The 15,187-nt window shown below is 51.9% G+C and overlaps 2 protein-coding genes across 2 annotated transcripts; one reads left to right on the top strand and one right to left on the bottom strand.

Moving 5' to 3' along the window:
* Window positions 1-4,690: 4,690 nt before the first annotated feature.
* Window positions 4,691-6,024, bottom strand: SPBR_07311 (calcium-binding protein modulator protein; the record flags this gene model as incomplete). Its single annotated transcript, XM_040765565.1, has 4 exons — window positions 4,691-5,205; window positions 5,265-5,703; window positions 5,871-5,949; window positions 5,984-6,024. The coding sequence occupies 4 exons, from the start codon at window positions 6,022-6,024 to the stop codon at window positions 4,691-4,693; spliced, it is 1,074 nt and encodes a 357-aa protein (XP_040617658.1).
* Window positions 6,025-8,167: 2,143 nt separating this feature from the next.
* Window positions 8,168-9,538, top strand: SPBR_07275 (uncharacterized protein; the record flags this gene model as incomplete). Its single annotated transcript, XM_040765529.1, has 4 exons — window positions 8,168-8,280; window positions 8,623-8,780; window positions 8,870-8,936; window positions 8,995-9,538. The coding sequence occupies 4 exons, from the start codon at window positions 8,168-8,170 to the stop codon at window positions 9,536-9,538; spliced, it is 882 nt and encodes a 293-aa protein (XP_040617657.1).
* Between the last annotated feature and the right edge of the window lie 5,649 nt (window positions 9,539-15,187).

Below are 15,187 nucleotides of genomic sequence, written 5' to 3'. Positions count from 1 at the left end.
GAAAAGAGCGCCGGAGGTGGCTCGAGGAGGGAAGGAACGGAGGGCATGAAAGAGCTAGGCCAAGTCACAAGGTCGGTCGGTCGAGTTAGCGGTTTGGCGGTGGCATGTCTCAGCGGCTCAGCGAAAGGCGGTGGGCGCACCCAAGCTGTGAGCGAGGAGGGGACGTGTTTCTACTGGTGCAAATGCACATGGTAATACGGAAGCTTCTCTGTAACTAAAGGAGCTGGACAAATGGAGCCCGACAACAGCGGAACGGGGGCCTTTTGGCCTCTGGTGGATTGACTGGGCACTGCGGGAAGGCGTTGATTGGGGGAAGCTGGATTGGACGTTGGCTGCTCCGATAGAGAGAGGGACCTGCTACAAGAAAGGCCAGCAAGAGCAGGGACGCAGAGAAAGACGGCAGGTGACAGCTCTACGAGGTCCGGAAAAAGCGCGTTCTGCGGGTTCGAGTCGCAGCTTCCTTGCTGCGAGCTATGACTTTGGCGGGCAAAATGGATGTGGGTGATTCACACGAGAGAGAGAGGGGGCGGGGAGGGGGGGGGGTGGGATTAAACTAGTACACAGAGCGGGACGAAGAGGGGAGCGGCCATGGGAGGAACAGAAAGGGAAGGGGCCAGCCAAATAATGCACGAGAACGTTACGACTGCATGGGTCTGCCGTTTGGCTAATAAAAGAGACTCAATGCAAAGCAATCTACAAGGTAGGCGAGGGGTTTACCACAGAGCACAGAGCAGGTTGGGCGGGCCAGCAGAGCGACAGAGAGAACACGGGAGTGAAATAATACGTCGTACATCGTAGACCTAAGAAGGGATGGAGACCAGTGATGCCGTGCCTGCCTGCGTCCAGACGCGAACAGAGTCTGAACGAAGGGAGGGCAGCGAGAAGAGGTGCAGAGATACAGAGAGGGACAGGACAGTGTACTCCGTAGTGGAACGACGGATAGCAGGAACAGGGGGAGCTTTTGATGTCGTCAGGGCTTGCCAGGGGTGTGCGGGTGGCTGAGTGGGAGGGGGTGTGCACGAGACAAAATAGTGCAGGGGGTAGGTCGAGGCAAGGAAAGAGCTGTGCAGTGCCCTGTCGAGCCTGTGCTCTCGAACAATGATGCGGTCGGGCTTTCCGTCTGCAAGAAGGCAAAAGCTGAACGGTTCATTGCTTCCTCTTTCCGGCACATGGCCGAGCTCACGACAAGGCGTGGCAATTGGCCCTAAGCTAGCTCTCCATCAAGCTCACTTTTCAAAGTTTTGCCTCTTTGGTCGTCAGATTCGGGATGTAAAGAAAGGTGTGCAGTTTACAGCGTCTCATTTTCTCGAAAGATAACCGATAGAAGTTGAGGGGCAAGGGGACCTAGAGGGGAGAGGGGGGTCTGTCTCTTTTGGCCACTGGTACCCAGGGAGTCAGCTCTTATTTTTTTTTAAAAAAAAAAGTTAAAAAGTCTGTCGCTCTTCGCTCCTGTTACGTTGGAAAAAGCGGCAGAAAGAATCCCCCAAAGTGGGGAAACCGAAGACGTCGGAGCCAGGAGTTGGGTAGCGGGAAATGCTATCTGATTGGCCACCTACGAATTACTGAAGAATAGCTCGAGCTCGCCTGCCACAAAGGCGAGTCTGATGTGTCTTGCTCACCCCTGTAACGGGCAAGTCACGAGCAGGTATTCGCGGGAGCTTATGACTCTTTGTCTGTCATTTGCGGCCAGCGAGTAAGGCGGCCAAGTGAGCTCCGAGAGGGAAGGAAACTACAACCTCGGAGTACGTCGTACTTGCTTGTTACTTTGGTGGCAACAAATGGTCAGCCAACAAGGTCAGATTGGTAGACCAGGAACAGATTCCGAGACCCCTTTCAATTGTCTATTGCAATGAGCTGTGAAATCCCAATCGGCGGCAGACCCCGGGAGGCGCAATCAATCGATCGGTCGGTTGCACGTTGGTCTTCTAAACTTTGTCTTCGAATAGCGACGAATGGCGTCTCGTCCTGGAAGGTACGTTAGACCCTGCAAATATATGTGCGGCAGCCTTCTGGACCAAATTCGGAGCGACCTTGCGCTGAAGCCGCGAAATCAAAGAGAAAAAAACACAGGCGAAAGAAAGAAAAGAAAGAAACAACCAGGCTCTCGGTGGCGCTCCACCCTTTTGTTTAGTTCTCCAGCAACTTCATGGGCTGGGCCCAAGGCTAGAAACCAAAAAAAAAAAAAAAAAAAAAAAAAAAAAAAAAACGAAAACAGACGGACAGAAAAGAGGGGCCCGCCGCCTGAATAGCGACGGTTTGAACAAAGAAGAATAAAAGTTCTCAGGGAAACCGCGTAACCGCCGAAACAAGCGAAACGATTGCCCATGGCAGTTACCGCTTCCGTCTTCTTTCTCTCTTGTCGTTCAAAGGATACATTGCCCCAAAAGGGTAAATTAATCGGCCACTCTTTTTAGGAAAGGCACCTCACGTCTCAGACCCGGTAGCTCGGAGGCGAGTGGCAATGGAGCGCGCGGTTCGGGCAATCCACCAAAACGTGCACTGTACATAAAAGACTAAGGAGCAGAAGTACTGTTGTACCTCTGTAGCTTTCAGTGAAAATAGGACGTTTGGTATGTCACGATAAGCGCTGGTGTCCTGAACGGCCAACCAAAGCTCGTGGCCGAACGGTCGAACAAGAGTGGTGTTCCAGGTTCATAAAGGCACTTCTCTCCGAGCAACTCTCAGAGAGCTCCCAGGCCTTCTGCTATCTGAATCGCAAGATTTGTTTTGTAGCTGCAGGGTGCAACTTTGGTGGGCCGTGGGGAGAAGAAAAAGAAGCTCAACTCCGTACGAGAGCAAGTGACTGCCACAACGACAAGGCGGTGTCTGCGGTTATAGTCCCAGCAGATAGGTTCGCTGCCGTGACAAAGTGTGACAGAATTGGCAGAACGTGAAGCTTCAAGCTCCGGCATCGCCAGAGACAAAAGAGAAAAGGAGTGGGTATTCTTTATGTCGTGCAGTGGCACTCGTAACACGGACGCAGTCATTGGCCAGAGCGACTTCCTTCCATTGTAGCTCAGAGCAGAAGGAAGGATCCAAACAGCGGGTGCGGGGCCATATTGACGCTTTGCGTGAAGCATGTGAGGCAATGCGGAAGTCTCCATTCGACGACAGCAAAACTTCCCTTTTGAGATAGGTCTCGAGACGAAGGGGACCCACTGCCAGACTCGTCTGCCTCGACCATTACTTACCACCTGTCAGTTCACTATTTCCGCAGATTTTGGTACCCTTTCCCATGTCATCTTTTCTTTTTTCGTTACCTCAGTTTTTCATTCATCGTTAAAGGCTCTTTTTCTGACCTCCCCACCTGGGATTTGATTTGATTATTTTTTTTTTTTTTTTTTTTTTTTTTTTTTTTTTTCGTGGTTTTCCCGTCCAAGAGCAGGACGGCAGCGTTTGTTGCCTCCTAGCCAAGATCTCCTGGTGAAGGCCTTCGTTGACCGAGCTCATTTTTGCCCATTCGCCTCTGCCTTTTTTTGCGGCGCTGCCATGTTTGTGGCGACGAAACCCTGCTATCGCTTATTTTTTTGGTTCTTGTTTCTTTTACTTTTTTCATTCCCAGCATCCTGGGTCATTTCTTCCTTTTTGGCTTATTCCTCGTTTTTGTCTCTCAACTAACCCTTCTTCGGCTGCCCGCAGTACCCCGTCCACAAGGCTGAACAATGAAGCACAATGACGATGCTTCGCATACACTGGCCGTTGACACGAGTGAGCAAGGCCGTGCTGCAACAGGAGGAGAAGCTCGTGAAACACCTTCACCGCCTCAATAAAAGCTCGAGGTCCCCATTTAAATTGCCGTTTGAAGGGACGCCCACAAAATAAAGGGAGCTGTCCCCAAGCTCTCCGTGGGACGTCATGCGAGGAAAGGGACACAGGAAAAAGCTGGTATGATGAGGGGGGTGTGAATAATGCCCGGCTAAATTCAGAACTTTTGATTGGCTGCGACAGAAGTCCCCACGATCGTCTTGACACGACGCAGTCTAGGTGCCAGAACAAAGAGAATAAAGTCCCAGAGCTCAGCTAATGTAGCTGATGTAGCTGAGAGAGCTGAAGAAGCTGAGGAAGCTCCCTTTCGTGTATTTGGTGATTATGTTCATGATCGATGCCGGACAAGCTGGATGAATCCGGCCCATGCAGCACTCATTTTCCTAAATAGGGGATAAGCATTGACGGAGCACCACGACGATCCCAAGTAAGCTCTCGAGAGCTGACAAAACGGAAATGCATCGTGACGGAGCGTGTAACGAAATGTTCTTCGTCGTACCTATCACAGCAAAATCGTCATTTAAAGCAGGTGCTCTTTCTATTCTCGTGTAGCTTTCTCACAGTAGTAGTAGGGCTTACCGAACACAGATGATCAGAGAGCTAACCGGACTACCCTTAATAGCCATCATGCCCGCCCACGCCTTGCTGTCGTCACGTTGATATAATAAACTCGAATTTGCTTGTGTATGGTCTTTTTTCGACATCAGAGACAACCAAACCGAATGGAACAAACAGTAAAACAGAAATAAAAAATAAAAATAAAAAATAAAAAATAAAAATAACCAGGTGCTGTTGCATAATAAAAAGATAACAAAAATGTCTACCCAAAAGACCCAAGGCGTGGAGGGAGGGTATCTTCGTTCTAAGAAGGAGATGCTGGACAGCAGACGTCGCACAGAGCGAGCTGCACCCCCGGAGCCCCGGCCTAGTAGGCCCCTGGCGGCGGTTGGTTCTTGCCGTCGTCGACAATCATGACACGCCGCATCTGCCGCAAGAACTCGGACACAAAGTCCTCAAAGTTGATGGTGATGTAGCCGTCGCGGTCGTCGTCGTACTTTTTGAATGTGTCGGTCATGCGCTTGAGCGTGATGCACGACTGCATAAACAGATCGAACGTGATGACGCCCCGGTTCTCGCGGTCGTAGTTTTTGAACAAAAACTCAATGAAGCCGTCCGACAGGCGGTACTGGAAGGACACCAACGTGTTCTTGAACTCGTCCATGGAAATGTTGCCGCTGCGGTCGGTGTCGAACCGGTTGAAGATGGTGCGCCAGCGGTCCAGAAACTGCCACAAGCCGACAAACTCTTGGAAGTTGAGGTCACCGCTGCGGTCGCTGTCGAACATGCGGACCATCATGTTGACCGTGTATGTGTCAAACTTGGTGCGGTCGCTGTTGACGAGGTTCTCCGCGAGCTGCTTCTCGGTAATGTAGCCGACGCCTACACTGTTAGTAGTCGGGTGCTAAGTACTGCAATACAAGGACACATTAGAGACTCACGATGCGTATCCAGTCCTTCGAAAATGGTCCGCAGCTGGTCCGTTGTCAGCTCCTCGTCGCCTTGGAACATGACGCGCGACTGCGGGCTCTGAGGAGCGGGCGATATTCTCGCTGGCGGGACGGGCGACCGCGGTGGTGGCTGCATGTTGGCACCGGCACGTGGCCCGCTCGGCAAGCCTACCCGACCCGGTCCGCCGCCGCCGCCGCCACTGTTGTATCCATCACGCGGGGGCCCCATCGGCGAGTGCGGCCGTGCATCTTGACGATATGAAGGCTCCGGCTGCCGCCTCGGCGGTGCCTGCTGCTGCTGCTGCTGCTGCTGTTGTGGCTGGTGGTACTGAGGTTGCTGCGGCTGGTGATATTGGGGCTGCGGTTGCGGCCGGTAGTTTTGCTGTTGAGGCGGCGGCTGCTGGTTGGTGTTGACTTTGTCGCCCCCTTTCTGTTAGTTTCGTGCATGTTAGTGACCGCTTCTCTGTGACAGCTACGTGGGGGCCGTGGACTGCGGGCGCATCGAGGCGCACGAGGCAGACAAGACTACGTCGAGAGAGAAACTCGCCTTTTCTGGCTCGGCAAACCTATCGGGAAGATCGTCGTCAGCATGCGAACCTTTCGAGATCCGGGAAGCACTTCGCGCCGGTATGCAGCGAAACCCCTCTTGCTCGATGAGCGCAGCACAGCGCAGCCACTAAGAAAGGGGGGAAAGGAGAAGATAGACTTACCACGGGAGCGCGTCCGGGTTGTTGGGGTTATGGTAGGCCATTGGAGGCAAACGCGAGGAGCTTGTTCGATGCTTGTATCAGTATCGTCGGCCGGCGGCGCTCGTAAAATGCTGAATGGTGAGCCTTGGCATACCTTCTAGTGTTTCCCTCGAAAGAGTCGAGGTGGGAGGTAGATGTCGCAAAGAAGCGTTCGGGCAGCTAGATTCTCGAACGGAGTTCGGTGCACGGAACGATGCCCACGTTTCGAGGGGTATGGCGCTGTAGCTGTAGGAAACCCTGCTCTCTGAAGGGGGTAGTTCCCACGTTTCAGAGCAGCGTGCAGAGTACTGCGCCGCTGGCCTGGCGGAAGATGGAAAGGACTCTGTATGACGATGATCGTGTCGTTTTCGTACTGTCGAGTGCCGAGGAGGTGATCTAGGATGCAGGGCAGGGGTCTCCGGAAGCTCGTCGAGGCGTGGATTTGCGTTTTGGTTCTCGAGAAGTTGTCTGCAGCCAAATCGCTGTGCGACTGGAGTGTGGAAAGCAAGGTGATGTTATTCTAGTAGATATGAGAGAGTCGGGCGGATATGACGGAGAAAGAACAGCCACGCGCAGCTTTATTATGACAAAGTGTGCCTTTCAAACGATGTAGAAGTTAAGAAGAGTGAAAGTCGCAAAAGTAAGAACAAGGGTCGATATGGCCAAGGCAGTTTGGTCCTTCCCCCTTTCGATGCCAATAGTTCCTTCCTTTACTGTCTGACTGTCTACAACGTGCTTGGCCAAGAAAGCCAAAGAAGCCCAGCAAAATGGAGGGGTGATGTGGGGAAAGCCAAAGGCAGCTGCAGGAGCGACGGAGTGATATTTTGAGCCTCCACAGCACCCCTCGCAGCTTCCATACTTGAGGGGCTGAAGTGGGAACGAGGCAAGCCTCGCAGGGCAGGCGCGATGGGCTTTCTACGAACGAAGAGGAATAGCAGGGAAGGACTCTTGCCTCGCAAGTGCCTTGGCAGCTCCATTTACGATGACGACTGATGCAGGAGTACGAAGTAATCACGAGGGGCGATGTTAGGCCCTGGCAGTTAGACAAGGCTTGGGAATGCTTTACTTGTCAGGCACAGATAACCCAAAAGCTGGTGGCGCGCAGGCTGCGGCCGAAAAAGCAAAAATCAATACTTACGAGAAGGGCAGTGCCTCGTGCTACTGTGTTCAGCTGACGAACAAATGTGTTTGAGCTTTGGAATCTTGCTGCCTCGCGCTCCTGCCCCCCGAAGAGAAGCGTTTCGTTCTTGCCCGATGGATTTGGTCAAGACTGAACAACAGGAAAGAGGCACCAAGCGATGCTATCAGTCGCTCTTGCTCATTTTGCATCTAAATCCCTTGCGTGCACTATGTAGTTGGGTAGCCTTGACCTCCTGGCCTCTTCCTCGATGTCCACTAATACGGCGTATGGTGGGCAAGGTAAGGTAGACGAGGTTGTTCACGACAGCTTTTTCGTCCGACCTCCTTGACAACGGGGAACCCCCCCGGAAGATTGCGAAAGGCGCCCCGCGGTATATCCGTAGACGGACGTCCCTATGTCCGTCTCACCGCGCTGGTCTGATGATATTGGCCGGCAGCCCTGTAAGATAGCATCGGTACCTTACCGTTACAGGTCCGTGATGTTGCATAAGACAGTGATCGACTGTCACATCGCTCTTTCTATATCTGGCCTTCCTTATTCTTTCATGACTTGACTTCATCTTTTGTCCGTCAGTCGCTCCTTCTGTTCCCCTATTTTGGGCATATCACGGTCAGAAGAGTGAGAAAGGGTCATGCGCTAAATAAAGGCCAAAAAAGAAAGAGCGGTCTTGCCGTGGCTGGGCGGCCCATAAGCTCTGCCATCGCATCCCCCATGTCTGCTAATCGACCAATTTCTCAGCATTGCTCACATATCAACAGTCCAGCTCTCTCGTACATTTCATTCTATATATAACCCACGAACGCTTCTCTCGACATATCCCGCCCATTTTCATACTGCTGCATGTATCGGTACAGTTCTCTCCAGCAAACCATCTCCGACGACCGTCCGGTTGATCAACGTCCCCTGAACCAAACTTCGATCGCATCCGCATGAACTACCCCTGTGTATAAAAAGACACCAAGACACGGCATATCAGGTTGCTTATCTTAGCCCCCGTCCCTCATCCTTCTTGCTCTCGACCAGCCATGACTGGAAGCGAGCTGCCACCACAGCCGAATGGCGTTCCGGAAGGCACACTCGACGCAGCTCTGACAGCTTCCGCGGTCGTCGAAGGCGAGTTTTGGATATTTGGTTATGCGTATGTGCCCGTATTGCGTTTTCGTGCTCTCCTTGAGGGGGCCTCGTTTGCTTTGTCTGCCTCGTAAGAGGCTGTCTGGTGCCAATTCATGCACCCCTAATCCTACGTCGCTTGTTGTGTCGCAGTTGCGGCAGTCACAGCACACACAGCACAAAGCACAAAGGCCCTGGTGGACTTGGCTGGGATGGACACATCCCCATTTCTCCCCGAAAACGTCTCCCTCCAATCATCTCCCTCGTTTCCCAAGTTTCCCGTCCCGTATCGCCTGACGTGCCTCCTGCGTCCACATCCCTCGAATGTCAGCACCGACTTCAGCTCATTAACCAACAATGTCTTCAACAGGAGCCTCATCTGGAAGCCGCCACCACATTTCGGTACGATCCCGACACAACTTCTCAAAGACCACGCTCTCTTGGACGATGTACTGATGCTGACCCTGGATCGGAGCAGACCGCAGAGTACCAGGATGGGTGACCGGTTATGTGCGCCGATTTTGGCAGGTATGTTACGACAGTCTCGCAGTCTCGCTTTTCATTTACACGCCGTCGTAACCTCTACCGCGTTGAACAGCTGCTAACATTTGTACTAGGCAAGGTGAGCATTTCAATCTTCTCCTCGTCGACGGGAACAGGACCGGGGGCTGGCAAAGATGCTTTGTCGTTGAGATGCGCAGACACAAATATTGACATGCGTGATTTTCTCCCTCGCACACAGTGAAGACCACCGTGGCACCCCCGAGGCACCCGGTCGCGTGGCCACGCTCATTGAGCGCTCCTTTTGGGAGAACCTGACGGATCACCACGACTGCGCCTCCGACAAAGTCTGGGGCGTCGCCTACCGCATCGACGCCGCACACGCCGCCGAGGTGCGCGAGTATCTCGACATTCGCGAGATCAACGGCTACACCGTTCACTACACGCCGTTTTACCCTGCGTCCAAGGGCACTGCCGCGTTTCGCACCATGGCATACATTGGCACGCCCGAGAACCCGCAGTTTACCGGTCCGCAAGACGTTCAGGCCCTGGCGGAGCACATTTACCGGTCGACGGGGCCGAGTGGGCCGAACCGGGACTACTTGTGGGGCCTGGAGACGGCGCTCGATGAGCTGAGCCCGGAGAGCGGCGACGAGCACGTCACAGACCTGTCGAACCGCGTGCGGGCCTTGGCCAAGGCTGCTTCTGAAGCCGAAGCCGAAGCCGAAGCCGAAGCCGAAGCCGAAGCCGAAGCCGAAGCAAAGTCAAACCCTTCTGCTCAGTAACGGCAACAGACGACATATAAACATAGATGCATACGACGACCAACGGCTGATCGATGAACCGAATGGGCGGTGTTGAGAAGAAAAGAAATCAGGAGTCAGCAGGATCCCCCACCAAAGGGTCTGCAGGCTCAGCGCGGTATGGCTCGACCGAAAAAGACAATTGCAGATAACATACAAACAGAACAACATCATGCGTGCGCCTCCTCCTGTTTATTTTTTTTTTTTTCTGTTTATTTTACCAGTCAGCATCAGATCGTCAGATCACACACGGCGATTCCAGCAAGAGTAGTTGAGAGCAAGCAATTGGAGACCGAGAAATCTCTTGAAAGAATCCACATAACAACGAGTCTGAAAAAAGACCAAAGCAGTTTCCCTTATTTTGTTTCAACACACTTCGTGTTTTTCTTTCCTTTCTTTTGCCCCGTCTCCCTCGCTATTTACCAACCAAACCCTAAGTTTCCCAAGACAACAATTCCCAACCCACAGTCAAGATTGTGTTGCGGTTCATCTGTCCACGGTGTGGCCACGGTGTGACCAACGTGTGCCCATGAACTGTGCTGCTCCATCGTTATATGTCGAGGTGTTTGTCGTCAACATATATATCCAGACCACGACTTCCTATTCCCGCTCCGCATCCATTGCCACGGTCCCAACCTCCTTTTACCCCGGTGATTCCCGTAGCCATCATACATGAATCCCTATTCTTGTCATTCCCTTATATGCACCTGGTTTGTTTTCATAGCTTCCCAGATCTTCCCTTACAACATGCATCGTGGTCGTGTCTTTTTGTCTTCCTCTTTTCTTTTGTTCTCTGGCACAACATAAATCAAAAGCAACATGCTGCAGTCTCAAAAGGCAAACGAAACGGGAAAGAGAAGAGAACGTCATTTTAATCAAACAACAGAAATAAAGCATAAGCGACAACAAATAGGGACAAAGAAGAGAAGCAGCACACAACGAAATCAAAATGGTAAACCGACAAACGCGGAAGCAGAACCGAAAAAATGGCATCGCCATGCGGTTGTCGGAAGTGTCGTCGAAAAGGGCGTTGGAGAAAACCCGAGTCCCAAAGAACGCTTCCTAACCTGAAAGAATAGGGTATCATGCAGATCGACCGAAGCGAGCAACGGCCATCCATGGTGATCGTACAACCGCCATCCAGTAGCTGGTTTGATGACGACGAAATATCCAGAAAGTGCAATAGAATAGAGCCCGAGAGACACAAAGTCCAGGTAGGTCCCACTCTTTCTTTCAGTTGCAACCAACAACATACGTCGTTGTCTTTGTTTTGATTCTTCCGTCTCCAAATCCTTTTCGAATCTTGAAAGGTGCAAATTTCCGGTTGTTTTCCCCTCGGGTCCGAAATGAGAACGCACTCGGTCCCTGTCACACCTTTCACCAAGGGTCGATGCGGCTCGACGTTAGTAACCTTGGCCACCTTGCGGCGGTTGTTGCGAAGGCTGCTGAGGTGCCTGTTGCCCCTGAGGGGCTTGCTGCTGCATGTCAGGGTAACCGTACATCGGTTGTCCCCAACCTATGAATGCAACCGTTAGTACAACGCTTTTCTCGCAACCACATAAGGCTGTTTCCATTGCCCTCGTCAATCGTGGGCCAATCCGTCTCTAGCTCAAATTCAAAGCTTCTTGGAAGACGGGAAGAGATCATACCTGGAGCTGGCTGTCCGCCATACTGACCCTGGGGAGGGTAGCTACCGCGACCATACGACTGGCCGTACATGGGCGGTCCTGACATTGCATAGCCCTGCGGCGGGACGCCATATGGGACACCCTGCATATGTTGGGGTCCGCCATAGCCTCCCCTCGGGCCGTAACCAACGGGACCACCGCGTCCGGAGAAGCCTCCTCTCGGACCAGTGTCTGATGCTCGGTCGACGCGGATAGTCCGTCCGTCAAACCTAACGGAAGAGTGAAGATCCAGGTTAGAAATTGTTCCCAATACTATTACCCGACGTTGAGGGAAGCCACAAAAGAAAAATAAAAGGAGAAACAAAGGAGCAAAACAAAACAAAAACAGGTGATTGCGTCTCTCTCACTCAATGTTGTTCATCGCCGTGATCGCCTTCTGGGCATCGGCGTCATTTGTGTACCGGACGAAGCCAAAGCCTCGACTGCGACCAGTGTCTCGATCTTTTACAACCACCTAAAATGTGCAAAATCGACGGGGGAAGGCGATAAATAGGGTTAGAAGACCTTACATCCATAAGTCGTTGCTCTTTCTCTCTGTCTCTCTTTCTCTCTGCCTCATCTTCTTCTCTGTATTTGTCACAGTCATCGCTGCGTGCATTTGCGGTCAAAGTCGGCCACAGTTCCAGACATTCTCCGACGGGAAGTGATGGAGCGAGTAGACCAAGCGGCTCGGGGAGAGAAAGGAGAGTTCAACGATATGGACAGCGGGAGACGAAAATATCACGTACCGCTTCTTCGACAGCGCCATACTCCTCGAATTTTTGGCGGAGGGTAGTCTCCTCTGTGTGCCAAGCCAATCCGCTAGAAACACAACCGTCAGTACGTCGTGGTAAAATAAGCATCGCCAGGTTGTCTTTTCCACAGTGCATACCCGATAAATAGTTTCGCCATATCCGACTTTACTTCGTATTTTTGGAACGAGCTGCTCGCTACACATTAGTTAGCAGTTGATAGCCAGTGGCAAAGCGGCGGGCAAGTGGCGCGGCGAGAATAGTGTATTGCATCCGGGGTTGGGCGAAGTCCCAGACGTGACGATATTTTCATGCGGGGAGAAGCTCTTGTCGATAGACCAGTGTCAGATCGTCGCTAGGGAAATTACGAGTGACGAGGAATGGCGCAAGTACGTTGTTTCCTGTTTGAACGTATTCTCTCGTACTGGGAATCTAGGCTGCGAGGTGCTGCTGATGCTTCGATTGTGGTAAAATAAAATAAAAGGAAAATCGCGTTGCGGCCGTCCTCTTACTTATCGTGGATTTTTTTTTTTCAGTTCAGTTTACTCTCGAATGGAACCAGACCAGACAAAGAAGACTGACGACGATCGAAAGCTCGAAATTGCGTTTGGGGTAGACTGAGATAGAAAGAGTAGAAGGAGAAGCAGGCGAAGAGGGGGCAGTACTTGCTGTGTGTATTGTGTGAAAACTTGTTGGTCATCCAAAGAGCCGGAATAGGAAAAGACGAACGATCAAATGGTAGGAGGTGATCAAGAGAATGAAAATCAATATGGTGAGTGAAAGAAGAGTGTCGGTGGGGTGAAGAAGTGGTCGTGAGCCACGCTATGTACTCCTTACAGGATCACTCTCAGGGTACCGGCCTGCGAGGCCAAAGGCAAGGCAGGGGTTAGAGGGGTCGGCATGCCCTGGCTTGTTTCCAGAGGCTGGTGATTGCCTCGAGTGTTTCTCTGCCCTGGGTGTGAATTTACGAGAAGGCAAGGAAGGCGAGACGATACTAGGCCAACTAAACCAATGGCTTTGATGCCATTCGTGTTGGAAAGGCCATGACACGGGTTGCTCCCGATAGCGGGAGCAGGGCCAGAGAAAATCAACCCCTGTGCCCTTGGCTCTCTCGTCTCTTTATTCGTCCCTCTTTTCGTCTTCTTTGTCGCCCATTCGCCGCCCGCAGGTCCCCTTGAGATGATACGTTGTGGCAGACCAGAAAACTCCACGCTCAGGTAAAGTCAGACAGCTTTGATAGATGTTTCGACCAGCATGACTGCGGCAACAAGGCCCACAACCCCTTCTCCCCTCTCCCTGAACCCATCTTTTTTGCCCCAAAACAAGCATCAAACTCCGTTGAGAGTTCGAAGAAGAAACCGCAGGTAGGATGGCACCCCGGTCTAGCTGAACGATTGTGTTGTTGGATTATGATCCTCAAGTCCTTATTCGAGTACGGCATAAGCTGAAATACTTGCAGACCCTTGCTAAATCTGGAGTGCCATTGCAGACCAGGCTAGACCAGCTCGGAGATGGGACATTGCGCGCACACTTTTGCTCTCACTTGTGGGCTAGGCCCAGGCAAAGGTCCTGAAAACCTTCAAATGCTTCGCATAGGCGGATTTGTATGCACAGTGGCGTACGATGGACACAGTGGTTGATTTGGGCTTGCGTTGTGTTGCTCAACCCAGATGGGATAGTGAATGAACAACCTGCCGGCACCCTGGCCATGGCGGCGAACAGGGGTCCGCCGCGTCTTGTGATGATGACGATGCGGGGTCCCCCTCCAGTCTAGTCCCCCATTTAAGGGGTAGGAGGGCCAGGATGTAGCGGTGGGTAGAGGATACGTCCTTCTCTTCAAGAGGGACGTTGATGGGCGAGATCTCGCTTTAACACCTGCCTCGTCGACAGTGTCATGTGGAGGGGGGGGGGTTGACATCCAGCATCCCCGAGGCTGTCATGAATTCGTCCTTCTCAGTTGCCAAAAAGACGTTGCTCAGCGACCCTGGTTTATTTATCACTGCGTCTTGCTTGCCGCTCCTCTTCTCGAGCTTGACGAGACTGTTGGGGTCGAAGGCACAGAAACCCCATTTTACCGGCATTAGTAAAAGGCAAATACGTGACTCTGTTATGCATCGCCTGCTTCCGTTTTTGCAAACATAAATACCATGGCGCTGGAGTGGTGAGTAGAGGCTCTGCACTTAGGGGCCCCTTCAGGATTAAAAGCTTCATGCCGTAATTCTCCGTAATGCTTGCAAGGTATGTCGTACGTCGTAAACATATCTGGGACTGTGTGCAGGAGACGTTGTCCAGGCGGTTTCTACCAGCTCTTTGGCATGTTCCGTTTATTGTGCTGCCCGAAACGTAGCGAAGGACGGTAGGTCGAATATATCGATCGATAAAACGGCGTTGCTGCATCGCCTCTAGACCCCCGCGCTGATCCTGACCCAGACTCCGCCAGTGCAAACGAGACGTTTGCGGTATGTTGTACATTTATGTGTAACGGTAGTCTGGATCCAAAGAAGGTTCTACTCCACATTGAAGTTATCCGTTTCCACTCTTGGTAGGCTCGCGGGAGGGTAGCCCTGCAATTGTAATGTAGCGGGCATGGTTCACAGACACGAGAAACGTTGACACACAGACACACAGACGCCTTGATAGATTGCCCGTATTTGCAATTGTCGCAAGTGAAACAGATTTGGCCCTGATTTCTGCTTTTGGTGATTAATTGCTGGTGAGAAGTCTCAGTAAAGATTGCGAATTGGGAGAGGTCGTGTTAGATGGTATTGTTGAAAAAAGAAAATTGCTCAAGCGAGTTTCTAGCACCATCGAAGAAGTTTTGTTGACATGACATGGAATGAGGTGGAAGCACTTCAAAGAAGGTTGGAAGCAAACCCGTTTGCAGCAATATCAAACATCGACATGTTAAAAATAACTTGCTGCATTATGGGCTGCAACCCAGACTGTCGCGACATCCAAGCCTTTGGCAGTCTTCGGTTAGGATAAGTACAATTGCACATCCTTGCCGCTGTGGTTGACGCTTCGGCAAGACACCCTCTTTTGGCGATCATAGCAGTATGCGAAACCTGATAGGGTGCATACAATGGCCGCAGAGATCTAGACAAATGTGAAACGGACACTTGCAAAGCTCGCCGCCCTGTATCGGACAATTCATGGCACCTGGACGTGCTTGATGTTTCTGCGGCGGGGCTGCAGGCCAATGCAAACTGTAA

Source organism: Sporothrix brasiliensis (assembly GCF_000820605.1).
Source record: "Sporothrix brasiliensis 5110 chromosome Unknown Cont20, whole genome shotgun sequence".
NCBI lineage: Eukaryota > Fungi > Ascomycota > Sordariomycetes > Ophiostomatales > Ophiostomataceae > Sporothrix > Sporothrix brasiliensis.
The sequence above is the reverse complement of the archived record's forward strand: the minus strand, read 5'-3'. Positions and strand labels throughout refer to the sequence as shown.